Here is a 14664-nt window from a genome sequence, read left to right as displayed (position 1 = left end):
AAAAATTGAGTGGAAAACAATTTTTAAAAGTTAGTTAACCAATAATGAGTTACATGGAAATTTGATTTGATATCTAAACCTGCAAGTGCCACTTTTTTTTTTTTTTTTTTTTAAACAACAGCACTGCTACAAATGTTTGAATTTAATCTAGAGCACTGCTGCACAATTAAAAATAAATGTAAAAAATAAAAATAATAAATCCTAAATACTGGTCAAAAATGCTGGAAAACAGATTTACTGAAATTAAGTCAGATTTATTACAAGTTTCAATTTAAGATGGGATTTCTTTGTACTTTAATTATAATTTAACTGAAAAAACAAAGAATAACTTAAATAACTAAACTAAACATAAAACAACCAGGCACAGAGTGAATTCAGAAAGGTAAGGGGTTTACAAAAATATATTTAAAAAAAAACTTTCTTTTAATGAAAGTGAAGGCCAAAGGACAATTTATCAAAAGTACCTTGTTTTACTCCTTTCAGCTGCTCCTGTACCACAGGCTTTCTCATGTTTGAGTTGGCAGTTTTACCACAGATGCCCTTCCTGGTGCAACCCCATGTCTTGTTTTACTAATTATTGTAAATCAAAGTTAATTAAATTTTCAAAACTTGATAAACTTCAGTGAGGAAGACAGTCTTGTCCATAGCCAAAGTATTTACAGTTAAAAATGTAGTAGTAGTGGAGGAAACTAAAAAACAAAAACTAAATTCTAATGATTCAGAATTCAAACTACACCTCGTTTATCTTATTCTGTGCACTAGCGCTGCCCCTTCATCTTCTGCCATTTCATCTCCTCTACTTTACACACATCATCCTTAATGGCTGTATAGCACTGGAGGAACTGCATGGTGCTCGTTAAATATCAAATGTTATGCAGGCTGACTTGAATTATCTGGCATGTAAGGCATGTGTAAAGCCTCAACTTGCCTAGCAACTTCTCTGTGCACCGCCCTAATACAGTCATGGGAATAACAAAGATAACCAAGACTAATGTGCAGCCTCTGTGACAGACCTCTTTGTTCTGCTGGGTCTGCTGCCACCTCCACCTGCGCTTCAATGCCTCTCTCTCCAACCCGTGATCCATCAGCGCGTACAGGGACTTCCGCAGCATCAAGTCTCGGTCGTGAAAGCCCCACATACCTGCAATAGAAACAAAATCAGGTCGTTAAACACACATCAACAGAATCTTTTGTACAACCGCATCTAATCATAAAGGTGTGCAGATGTTTCAGGGTTTTTTCTGTATTGTCATGTCCCAAATAAATAATATTATACTCACACCTACTATAAAAGTCTGGAACAATGGCATGAAAGAGGCATAAAAACCATGAGAGCCCTTTACAAAGATGATGTCTTTCTTAGTTTCTCAGAGCTATCCTCAAAATTTAACCTACCTCCTCACTTGTTTCTCTATTTGCAAATTAGACACTGTGTCTCATCACTGTTTCCAAATTTCCCAACTCTCCCTGCTGATCCTCCATGGGTTGACCTTCTGGTTGTTAGGCCTAATCAAAAATCACCTCTATCAAATATATATTGTATGCTTATGGCGACCGAATCTGATTCATCAGGTAAAATCAGAACCGCCTGGGAGCGTGAATTAGGTGTTGAACTGTTTGAATCATGGTGGGATAAGGTGAATCTCATCATGCGTTCAAGTACACCATGTGCTAGGCTACAGCTTATACAGTTTAAAGTAATAAACAGAGTCCATTTCTCAAAATCCGGTTTATCTAAAAATTTTTCCTTCAATTATAGACCAATGTGACAGATGTCACACCTCCCCTTGCAATCTAAGCCATATGTTTTTCTTCTGTCCGAGTTTGAACAAATTCTGGAGTGATTTCTTTTCTGTACTTTCAGGGGTTTTTGGAATTCAGATCCAAGAAGACCCTCTAATTGCCATTTTTGGAGTTCCAAAGACCCCTCTTAATATAACTCCCCAGCAAAATGAGATCTTGGCCTTTTGTTCCCTTCTTGCTAGACGCTGTATTTAACTTCTTTGGAAATCTCCCACGCCTCCATCTGCATTGCAATGGCTTAATACTGTCCGGACATTCTTGAGGGTGGAGAAGATCTCACTCACAGTGAAAGGTAGTTCTGCAAAATTTATCCACAAGTGGACACCCTTTGTGGAATATCTCAAATCTTTTCCTTAGAACAATGCAATTTACCCACCCTGCAACTAGATTGAAAAGAATTTGAAATTTACTCTTTTTTTTTTTTAAGGTAGGCATAGGATTTAAGCCCCCCCCCTCCCCTTCTATTTTTTATTTTATTTTATTTTTTTTAATGTTATTTATATAGTGTTTTAATTTTTTATTTATTTAATTTTTTTATTATTATTATTTTATTTTACTTTATTTTATATATTTATTTAATATTTTTTCTAATTTACTCACTTTTTTTCCTCTCCTTTTTTTTCTTTTTTTTTTTCCTCAATTTTCTGTTCTTGTGTTGGTATGATGTTTTTTGTATTTTAATTTCTCTTTTGTTTAACAAGAAAAAGTTAAAATGATTGGGAAAGAAATGTTTGAGAAAATATGTCATGTAAGATGCATACAATACAATGTATATAAGTTTGTATAATCTCTTGATGAACAAAAAAAAAAAAAGTCTGGAACAATGCGTGCACAGTTGGAGCATTATTAATTTTCTGCGCTACGACTCCTAAGTGGGTTGTAAAGGCAAAGTGAACGTGCACGGCAACATTGTAAAATGCAATTAGTGCTTAAGCTAACACTGGAGTTCCCTTAATGAATGGTAATGGAGTGTGAACCTACACTGTATTGGGGTCTTGTTTGAAAGGCCCGTGATACTCACCGAGCGAGGCTGCATGCAGCAGGCAATTTCCATCTCCGCTTGTTGCCAGAGGTAGCAGACTCTGGCAGTTTGAAACCACTTTTGTCCACCAGTTCAGCCGCCCTGCAGGCAAATAAGAAATGTTTAACTCACATGTTTGCATGACAAATATGGTGAAGTATTCATCCAAAACAACTGCTGTGCAACTCCTCAAAAAGATATTTGTGTCAACATGTGATTTTCAAGTCAAAAGACTTCCAGAGAAGGTTTTCCTCTTGTGTCAGCAGTCTCAGCAGTGTGTCATTTTGTCTTATTTTGGAATGAAACAATTCACCTTCGAAAGTCAAAGCCTATAATTATGAGTTAGTGATTACAACACCTCTGCCTTTACAGGTATTCAGTTTTCGTTACAACTGTCAGAGCTGTTTAAATCAGTTCTGTGTTTACTGTTGAACTCACAATTTATATAATGATGTTGCAAACTGTCTCTATTTTTCTGCCCTAGCTGCACACACAAGGTGAGCACAAAATAAGAAATTCAACACAAATTTTGATTCACTTTTATCCAGTGCCAGTTCAGAACAACAGTAATCAACAGTAAAGGTCCTACAATACTAGATGAAGAAGAACCCCAATAATCAGATTATCTCCTTTGAGTAGCAGTTGGCAAGGTTGGGAACAAAGAACTTCCTTTTAACAGGAAGAAACTTCAAACATAACTAGGCTCGTGGTGGGGCAGTTATTGGAGAAAGGGAAAAAAAATACTGGCGACCGCCAGTGTTACTGCTCAGCGTCTTAGAAAACACATCTTAGAAGACCTTGCTCTCAAGTTATCACATTCACAAGATTTTCAGAATCTCGAACTTTGACCTTTAGGTCTAGGTCACTGAGATTAGAACTTGTCAAAGAGGTTTAGTAGATACACCTATGGTATAAATTTGAAATGATCACATTCACAAACTTAGCTGTCCATGCTCCCCGCCCAGCAGGGTGACGACACGGAGAAGACAGAAGACAGAGAGGCAAGGACCAAACAAGAAATGTCTCAAAATATATTTCACAATACCACCAGCTGACACTCTGGCGGGTCAGAGTAACAACAAAAGTTCTTCAAAGGGCCAAGTTACCACTGCAAAATAGCATTTTACCCTTGTTGGTAATTTAACATGAACCACTCACAACAAACATCCCTAAAAACAGCATACCGTGATTTCAAATCCAAATATTTAAAACAGAAGTAGTACATCTGTTGTCTTATAAATGCAGGAGTAGGTAATATATTTTGGAATAGAAACAACGAACACACGTGTCACTTAAAAAGTATGCGGGGAGTAAGAACTGTCTTTTATCTGCAACCAAGTGAAGCCTAAAATCTCATGTATGGTACAGAGTTATACTAACCGGCATGCTCCAAGGCCACCATCATGGACTGCTCAATAAGGTCCCTCTCAATGAAGCTCCTGAAGTCGTCCCAGTACACAGTGAGGTCTGGCAGTTGGAAAGTGCACAGGGGCGTGTCCAGAAGAGGCTCATTGCTGCTACCGCCGGTGCTCGAGACGTGAGAGCGGGCCAGAGAAACGATGGTAGAGCTAGCATGAGAAATACCCCTCGACAAACGCTTCTCTGTAGCTAAAGAGAGAGAGAAGAAAAAATAAAAGGTGTTGCACGAAGTGCATATTTGCACATTATGATTTGTAGTTATTATGGTTAGTCTCAGGGTAGACTGGAATATTAAGTGGTAGGACAATTGCTAGTGTTTTTATTTGATAAGGAATGAAACACTCCATTAGTAACCCTTCAGGAATGATACATTATTTTTGGCAGCAGGTTGAAAAAAAAAAAAACAACCCAAAACAAGCTGTTCGCTGCTGTTGTCAGCGTTACACTGTGGTCATCACAGAAGCTGTGACATTAACCGAGCTCTGCAACCATTTTTACTCATATTGGAACTACTGCAGTCTACTAAACCGCCGTCGCTATTCAGGAAAAAAGAAATACAAAATAATATATCAGTGCTTAATCATGAAAAAGTAATACAGAAAGTTTAAACTTCTCATCTTTTCCAACCTTTGCAGTTACATCCCTGTGTCATCTGGGAATCTGGTTTCCTGAACTGCACCAACTCACACACTCAAGCCTCCATTGCGAGCACCAGATTAAAAAAATATTGTGAGGTTTACACCTTCTGTAGTTGTCACTTTATCAGCTGATATGTAGTCACTGCATGTTTGTAGTAGTCAAAACATTTAGATTAAGTTGGTGCACCTAATAAACTGCAAACTGAACTCATATTTTGGACTAACTCACTTCCTGAGAACCTCACCTTGCACCACCTCATCTTGGCGATGGAGTATAGGCCGTCCTACCCGAGCCATCTCCTTTTCAGGGGGCAGATACGTTCGCTCTTCTGTGAATGAATACGACAGGTTCCCAGCATGCACCTGTCGCAGCTGCTCAAAGTCACTGAGGGCAGCAGTGAAATCCCAGTTTTTGCCTACGAAGAGAGAGGAAGGGAGAGACAGAAACATCTGTCTGAGTTAACCGGTCCAACGGGACTACCTGAATCTTTTTGGCAAGCAAATGACTGATTCCTCATCAGTTTAAATATTTAACACAAGTCAATGCAACACGGGCTTTGTGTCGTACCCAAAGGCCGCTGACACATTCCTTTACTTGGATAAATATCAGAATATGGAGCACACCTCAGCTCGCTGTCTTGCTGATGTTGCTGTTACATTTTAACCCATATTCTTATCTGCAACTTGTGCTGCTGCTAGGCAACAGGAGCCCTGCTGACACTAGTAATACCTTCATTCTATTAGACTTTGATAGCATAATTAACAGTAACAAGTCAAAAGCACTTACTGAGTCCACTGCCTAGAACATCATCTCCAGTTTACTTTCTATAACTACATCCCCACTTCTGCTTTTTTTTAGTTTACTTGAAGCAGAAATGAAATTAACAGAATAAAAATAGAAGGGATCAAAGTGTAAAGACAAACAGATCTGATAAGTTTTTGCTTTACATCTGTATTTTCACATTAAAGGAAGCCACTAGAAGAAAGTGGTGCATTCATACAGTTCTTTATTCTATAAACATCACACACTTTGTTTATCTCACATCCACAGCCAATTTAGAACCACCAATCAACCTAAAAAAAGGATTTATTTGAACTGTGGGAGGAAGCTGGAAAACCCACAGATAAATCTACACGGGGCCAGAAGAAACATGTAAACTCCACACAGGAAACTCCCAACAGGTTAGAAGATTCAAACCAAGCACTAATCACCGTACTACTGTGAAAGAAAAGTGACATTTAATCTCAATCTAATTATTTGCAGACAAAAAGCTAATAAATATCACATCAAACCACCAGTGCGAGAAGCATAAATATAAAGCAAAGCAAGCTTTATGCCTGGCTCCATCTATTGCCAACTATTTCATACATAGTGAAATACATAATTAAAACACTGCTGCTTGTTTAGTCTTAATAATTAAGTTCAAGTCTTAATTTAAACAATAAACTACACTTTAAATTAAGGCTCAGTCTGAACTAACATGCATTAAGGAAGGGGAAAGGAAACGTCATGTTGGCCTCTGCATTCATCACTTAGCAATATTGTTAATATTTGTAATGAAATTCTACCATCCTTAGTAACTCACCCTCTAGCAGGTCTCTGGCCAATCCCGGTTCAGCTCCAGTAGAACGGACAAAGTCGGACAGGACTGCGTCCATATCCACGGTCATGTGATCATGAATTCACAAGTTGGCGGGTTGCATCCAGGCATTAAAAAAGAGAGAGAGAGAGAGAAAGAAAGAAAAAGCTGTACTCTGCTCTCCCCGACAGGGCAGCAAAGCGAATGGATAAGGTGGAGTCGGCCTCTATCTTCAGCTAGTCTGTCAGCCACACCTGAAAAAAAAAAAAAGGGGGGGGGGAGAAGACAAAGTAAGATAGGCTGCAGGTAATAACCCATCAGAGTTTAAACATCCACATTAATCAGCTTATAAGAAATGAAAAGAGTGCAAGGGGTGATATAATGACCTTATTCAACCCCTTTTTAAATACAAGCCTGTTGTGGCCTGGCTGTTTTTGAACTTGACACCTTTCACAGTCACTTGTCCCGCCCATGAAAACAGCAGAGGCATACAAAGAGCACAGGTTTCACTAACTGTTTGCTCAGAAACTAACGGGAGTCAAATGACAAGTCGAGTAGCTCTGCGAGGTGTGATGTTTGTCATGTAGGAAACTTTACTGTGTGGTTTCAGCTGCTTTTATGAAGACTCTCTAATTAGCTGTTTTGAGTTCAGAGAAGCTGACAGATTAAAAAATTAAAAGTCATGACTCATGATCCCTGTAAAATCTGGAATCAAGACAAACAAGTGCTTCAATCACACCTGCAAATATGACCTGCTGAAAGAGTAAATGAGTATGCACCAAGTATAATTTACAACATGGTTTCCCACTAAACTACATTTATTTGAGGAAGTGTCTCTGCATCTCGTCTAAAGAGAGCATGTAGTGTCACACAGCTGATTGGTGTGCTTGGTGGAAATTTTACTTTGGTTTAACGTTGTTCAATATTTTCTGTTAAGGCGCAACTGCAACATATCTACAATACACCAAGACTGCATTTTTGCTATTGAGCAATTTACTGGCCCTATAGATATTTACTAACCCACCAAAAAAACTAGCTTTATCTATAAAATCATAGTACTTTTTATAATTTATATATTTTTGTAATTTATATATCTATATATCCATCCTGCATGCTGCACCTATCTCTGCTAGAAATCATGGTTGTTGTATGCTTGCAATTAAGTTTGAAAGAAATCAATCAAATGTAAATTGTGGCAAACTAAACAAAGAGTTGATCTGCATATAGACAGCTTCTTATTCCAACTTTTTAATTTAGTTGTGCTGTTATGTAAAAGAAACAATATTTGAAAGATTTATCTTATTCACATTTAAACCATCTTAACTGAAAGTTTCTTCAAATAATTTTATTCCCATTTTAATGTAAAAAGAAGATTTGTTTTGATTGGTAGTAACCGTCAGCCACTGGGTCAGCTGCTATTTATTTACTGTAAAATCCAGAGAATATCATTGTTGATGCAGACAGCATTTTAGCATCTTCACCTACAGATAAAGACTTCATACCATTCGTTTAGTCCAATGATAATGACTATGATTGCTCCACAATGACCAGTCAGCAAGCAGTCAAGAAAATAATGGGAAACCTTGTTCACAGAAATACCAACACCAACACCCTATATGAATATTTCTGAAAACATTAACTGGAAAAGGTCATGGCTCTTACCAAGAAAATGTCTACTAACCAACAAACGAGAATGGCGACTTTCCAAATTATTCATAACTGTTGCTGTGAAAATGTTGTTCAACCAGAAATTAAAAAGATGGGACTGGACAACTTGTACATGTTTTGTAGAAATTATAATGACACAGTGATGCATCTTTCCTGGAACTGGGGGGAAAAAAAACTTTCAGAATTTTTTTTATATGCTCTCAGTAGACATTTTTCCCCGATGCATTTAAGGACTAAATTACTGAACTGCTAGTTTCTGGTATTACTGAATAAAATTCCAAAGTCATTTTTTAAATTATGGTCATCAGGAGTCAGAAAGGAAGTTTCAAAAAACCAAGATGGTGACAAAAACAGACACCTTTAAGTCTCACCAGACTTTACTAACCAACTGGTAATTTCCCAGTGGCTATGTCCATCTTTTATACTATCTATGGGACCAACAAGCTGAAGTCCAGTGCTGCCACATCTGTGCTTTATATTTACTCTTGTACACTGAGTGAGGAGAATAAGCAAAGATTAAGATAAAGCAAAGAAATAACAAACTATGTGGTACCATATGTCTGACAAAGCAAGAGGTAAAAGAAGTGAAGACGTGTCACATCCAAGTACAGCCTGAGGGAGTGGTTTGGTATGAGGAAACACGTCATGCCTTTCACTCGTTTGAAATCAATTAGTCTTCAAATTTCAATGGCAGAGCCGAAGGACCCACAGTGAGCAAGCTTCAGTTTGGAACTAAAATCAATACAGAAAAATCATCAGGACTGAAATAAAGACAGAGTAAGGATCGACAGGCCGTTGGCATAAAGGATGTAGAGGGCAATCGATGCACAGCAGACAAAGACTATGAATCAATATAGCCCTGGTCTGACGAATGTAATTTGGGACCAAATAAAATCAATGGGCCTCTGTTTTGTTTTGGGTTTGTTTTTTGTTTTTTCTCAGTAAAGATTTGCAGCACATATTCAGACAGTTTAAGTGAGTGCTGTAGCCAACGTGATCAATTAACCAAAAATATTCAGTTGGAGATACGAAACAGAGAAGAAGAAAAAACTAATGCTTTTCCCTTTCACACGTAGCGAATGTTTGAGGGGTGCATACGTAAACCCTGTCCACCAAAAGCTCAGGTCTCAGGATGCTTCACTGTGGGGTTTTTGTGTGTTTGTTTTTTCTTAGGCTCTGCATGATATCAGTGAGAGTAGATATCCATAACATGGTCATCTAAGCCACACAACTTTGGCTTTGAGGACATAAGCTCCATCCAGCTGCTGTCCAGACCTTGTTTCCAAAAGGGGGAGCTACAACAGTTAGTTTCAAACAAACAATTAACTGAAGGGCTGCACGAATGCCCACTATGAGGTAAAAAAGAATTAGTCCAACATTAAAAATACAGAACTGGTAAGCACTTTACTATTACTTCAGAGGGTTTCCATCCGTCTTTGCCAAACAGTTGGCAAACAATTTCTCTTTTATATATATGCTTATAATACAGTCATAATACACTCAATTATATTTCAGTATCATCTAGAATATGTGTAACAGAAGAAGAAAAATTACCCCTAAGAGGAAGTGGGAATTATTCTGTTATCCACTGTAGTGTGGTGCAGAGTTTTTTTTCCACTTTACTTCCATTTTTTGATAAGCAGCATGATGAGGAGGAATGAAGAATGAAGTAGTGATTTAGGTACGTACTACTAGCAGGGATTTGTCATGGCCTAGCCCAGGGGTCGGCAACCTGCGGCTCTTTAGTCCTTGTAGTGCGGCTCCGCGTGGTTTGGGAAAATAAATTAAAAGTATTTAGCTGAAGTGTATTTTATTTATGTTAGTTCTTTTTTAACTTGTAGTTCTAAATTGGAAGATTATTCTAATATTGAAATATAAAAATAAAATTATATTCTATTATTTTTTTATTGCTCAAAATAAGCATCACACTCGTGGAAGCCGGTGCATTTATCGAAACTTTCAACCCCGGGTAGGCCAATTATGGATCTTCGGATCCACATTATGTCAGCAGCTATCCTCCTACGTGAACTATGTTAAAAACAAACACCGCTCACGCCTCACAGATGACAGCTTACAGTCCTGCGTGAAGATGAAAATGACTTCGTACAGCCCCGATTTGCAGACGCTGTGCGCAGAGGTTTGGGAGCAGAAGTCCCATTGTAAGCATACCACAGCCCGACGATGTTTGCATGAACACGCTTTTCAGCATCTCTTTATTGACCACTTTTCACACACGGTTGCTGTACGCATACAGCCGGCTGTAGCTTTTCAGCTCACAGCCCAACACATACCATCACAACAGCAGAGAGAGCACAGACGTTAAGGCGGCGAGGCATGATTGCGGGTGGCGCTCAGGTGCGTCCGACTCCCCTGCAGCAGCGCTGCAGACCACGCCCCGCCACACACATTAACCAGGTAAAATACATATTTAGGCAGAATTTTGCAAATATCTATTTTTCATTTTTTAGCAGCATAGTGCTTTTTTTCCAATTATTTTTTTAAAAGTCAGGTCAAGGCTCAAAAAGCCCAAAGGCGATATAAGGGTGGCGGCTCACAACAGTTTTTGTTTGCTACATGGATCATTTTAGTTCAGCTGGGTGTCTTTCCTTTTGTTATATTTCTTTAAGAGTTCAAAATGTGTTAATTACATAAATAAAATGTAATTTTCTCTATAGCACTTCATGGATTTCATAAACAACACACTTTAGTTGTTCACACAAAGCATAAAGGTAAAAAAAAAAACAAAAAAAAAAAAACAGTATATACAATGTTATCTTCATTTTAGATGTCAAAAAGTATTTGCGGCTCCCAGTGTTTTCTTTTGCGTGGAAACCGGGTCCAAATGGCTCATTGGGTCTTAAAGGTTGCTGACCCCTGGCCTAGCCTTATTATCCACCCTTATTTCTGATCAATGTGGTTCAAAAAGGAAATAAAATGTAACTATAGATACAGTTTGTTTTTAAAATTTTACTCTATATGCATGTAAATCACTAGTTTGATGAGCAAAATAATATATTATAGTGACTGCTGACTCCTATATATATATATATATATATATATATATATATAAATAAAATACCAGTCTCATGGCTCATCCACCACCTAGTGTTCCTGCTTCATCTGACTCAGTGAACTCTTTTCCACTGTGCCTGATGAGTCACGAGTTTACTCTTCTTACACCTCTCCACAGTTCTCTCGCTTTCCCTGCCTCCCTCAGTTTCTTTATCATTATTAAAGGCACGCAGGCACACGGGGGAGAAAGACTTTCTCAGGCAGCACTGTATTTCTAGAGCATTCTTTGCAAAGTCAGCAGCTCGACGGTCTCTTCTTCAGGGCCTCCCAATATTCTTGCAGTTTGTCAGTTCAGTGAGGTCTACCGATCACATACACGTTAGTGTAACGAAACGGGCTGAGATCTCATTTGGACTGATACAGAAACGAAGATTAGACTGTATTCTGACCAACAGCACAATCGTGGCCGACCAGAAGCCTCGACCCACACTCTGGGAATCACTGCGACAGGTTTTGAGTCACTGTCTGACAAGCCTTTGTTATAAAACAAAACAAATTAGGGCAATTTTATTGCATTAGTACAAACTTTGATATAACATAACTACTATAACTACTACACTGACAGGGACATGCTATAAATGAAGTGAGGCCCATTGCAAGAAAACAGAACTATTCAAAATATCATTACAGCTTTCTGGCAAATTCTCTTTTTTTTCCCCCTGGTATAATACTTAAAGAAATGAAAGCGTTTAAAAAGGAGAAAGCAGATTAAAACATACAAACAGGAAGCCACCAGGTTGTGACAATACCACAGCATAGTAGATGTACAGGCTGCGCCTTAAGTTCTTATGGCTAATCAGTGATGGCTTTAGCAGCAGCATCAACACGTTTTACCAACTATGATGGCTTTAGAAGAGGACAGTCTTCTAGTTACAATGTAAAAATCTGTGTTTTCTTATAATTCTGTACCATTATGTGATGTATAGTCTCCCAGCACAGGCAAAAAGTACTCAGAGCCATTAAATATAAAAAAAAAAAAAAAAAAAATGGAAGGGTGATAAACAGAGGGCTGTGGACAGAATGTTCTCACACACCAATAAAAACCTAGCTGCTGCTGATGTGTAATACTAAAATCATCAAATGGCACCTCCTTCAAAAACACTTTTTTCTAGGATCAAGTTGGTATAAATGACAGTCTGTGTCCTCCAAGTCTTCTGGCATTACACTATAATAAAATCACTTATCTTATTTTTTATTCTGTGCTGGATCAGATCTGAGTGCATATTTGCAGGTCAGGTCACTCATGAATCAACTGTTTCGATCACAGTTACTTCTTAACTGTAAAACTTTTTTAATGGTGCTGCACAATAAAACTAAAGTTATAACACAGGATTAAATTATGGTGGAACTTAAAGTCATTAAGACCGCAATAAAAACGTTTATGACACTGAACACCCTGAAGGGAAGGAGGAAGTGTGGGAGGCCATAAGTTTATGGCATCCATCAAATGCTCATCAATAAACAATAATTTGTTGTGGTGTTGGCGCAGACTGAAACTTCACCACAGAGTTTGACACCCAAAGGTAATTACAAAGCCAGAGTTTACCTTTAAGGTCATAGCGGGCTTAAAACAACAAAACATGATATCTAACAAATACCTTGTATTTCATGCCCTCAAAATCTATTATTGCATGGTCAAAAATTTCCATTTGGCAGCCAGGGAAAAAACATTCTCAACAAGAGAGACCCTGCGTGGATTACTGAGCAGTACTATCGCTGCTGCCAACATGGGCCAGTCAGTGATTTGTATCTGGGATGGCTGAGCTTTTGTCTGGCAGGAGCGCTTACGTAACAGGAGCTGCTGACAACACGTGGGTGCTGAGCTGAGGGCGGGAGAACGGCCTGGATCACGGAGGGAGACGGAGAGGTTACCACAGCCCACTGTGTCAGCCGTTGGTGGGCTGAGGGGGTCACTTTGTCGCTTGGATTGGGACTTCAAGTTTGCTTTGCTGTTCTTTACAGTATTTAAGGAGGACACATTTTTTACTGTTTTTTGTACTGGTTTTACTGAACACACGAGGGCTGTGGAAAGTGAGCAAAAAAACTAATTTTATCCACTTTTTATGGTGAATATTACAATATTACATTGATAATAAATCAGTGCTGGCTCCGTATGATTATGATAACTAAATAATTGGGATAAAATCTTTGTTGTTTTTTTTTGCATTAATTTTGGCAAAACTCTGAGAAGTGCAGCTCTAGCATCAATTTCTTGTCATTTTGCATTATCATCTTTTTGTGCTTTTCATGGGCTCAATTACATTTTGTATCCATCCACCTGATCTATCGCCCACATTGTCTTTATCACGAAGAACATTTAATCCAGAGCAAAACATTTGCCTCTCGATCTGTCCTACTGGATACTCGCCTTTTCCTTCAAAGTTCTGTGTTTTTGTGCTTCCCTAAAAGCTCGGTCTCACTCACTGTTTAGTTCAGCTCCAAACAAGATGACTAAAAGGGGGCCCTTGGTGTAAAAGATCTATATTTAAAACTCAAAATATTTCAGTAGAAGAATTTATCAGTAGGTCTTGCTTTCAAACTGTTTCTCATCTGGTATACGTTTGACTCCGTTACTTCTGCTGTGACTACCAGGGTGTTTTCCTTAAACTGCCTACGTCTTTAATTCATCACAGTCTGAAACCACAAACTTCTCTTGAGGGGGAGGAGGACCTGTGGTGGCCACTGTGCGGTGGGGCTAAAAAATTCCCTACTGGATATTGATGGTGTTAATGCTTTTTTCATATATTGATTTGTTTTTCATTATAGATTAACATTAAAATTAATCTTAAATGGCATGTTTTTTATGTTCAATAACTGCATAATACCTTCAAAATAGTTAACAAATCAGGCACATATTAAGACTCAACACCATGCCCCTCCAGCTGTTCAGCTAATATCTGTCCACTTTTTGTTCGCCAGTTCCAGCAGGCTAAATTCAGTCTTTATTTCCTCAAACCAGAAACAATGGTTGCCACATTCTTCACTGGGACTAATTTACCATGAATGCAGGGTAAATTAAATCTAATTTCAAAATAAAAACAAAGCTGAGCTTTTGCCACACCTAAAAACTGATTTCTGGAAAAAGCAAACAGATAAAAGCACTTTTTTTTATATGTAGCATAAAATCTCTCAGATCTGTAGCAGAGCTGGTATGATGTGGAGTCCTATTATGGCAAGACAAACAAAAACGACTGAAACAAAAACATCGAGCTGCCCTCATTGCTGTAAATTTCCATCTCGCACTCTCCAAAAGGCTTCACTTCTTATTACTCGCTCAGCAACACTGTTTGCAAACCACGAGTTATGAACCACGTTTTCCTCTGGCCTGAAAGTACAGAGCAGTCTGACTGTCTACACTAACAGACATGCAGAGAATTGATCATTTGTAGGAAAGAAATACTATATGAATACTGGACAAATTACTAAAAAAAAGATATGTAAAAGGAAAAGCAGCATTACAACA

At 38.2% G+C, this 14664-nt stretch overlaps 1 protein-coding gene across 4 annotated transcripts in view; it reads right to left on the bottom strand.

The window, feature by feature from the left end:
* The window catches only part of otud7b (OTU deubiquitinase 7B), a 46520-nt gene that overhangs the window by 14530 nt on the left and 17326 nt on the right, over nucleotides 1–14664 (bottom strand). For 3 of the 4 annotated variants that reach the window (XM_039619790.1, XM_039619792.1, XM_031733672.2), the window contains exons 2-6: nucleotides 6468–6715; nucleotides 5127–5297; nucleotides 4205–4432; nucleotides 2825–2926; nucleotides 1014–1141 (exon numbers count right to left, since the gene is read on the bottom strand). In XM_039619790.1, coding sequence (XP_039475724.1) covers nucleotides 1014–1141; nucleotides 2825–2926; nucleotides 4205–4432; nucleotides 5127–5297; nucleotides 6468–6552 — 714 coding nt within the window. In that variant the 5' untranslated portion in view covers nucleotides 6553–6715. Of the gene's footprint in view, nucleotides 1–1013; nucleotides 1142–2824; nucleotides 2927–4204; nucleotides 4433–5126; nucleotides 5298–5449; nucleotides 5523–6467; nucleotides 6716–14664 lie in introns of those variants that run through there. The other variant, XM_039619791.1, reaches the window with a different exon arrangement.

This window comes from Oreochromis aureus, linkage group 11 (genome assembly GCF_013358895.1).
Source record: "Oreochromis aureus strain Israel breed Guangdong linkage group 11, ZZ_aureus, whole genome shotgun sequence".
In the NCBI taxonomy this organism is placed as follows: Eukaryota; Metazoa; Chordata; class Actinopteri; order Cichliformes; family Cichlidae; genus Oreochromis; species Oreochromis aureus.
Note: the sequence above shows the minus strand (reverse complement) of the source record. Positions and strands in the feature narration are given on the sequence as shown.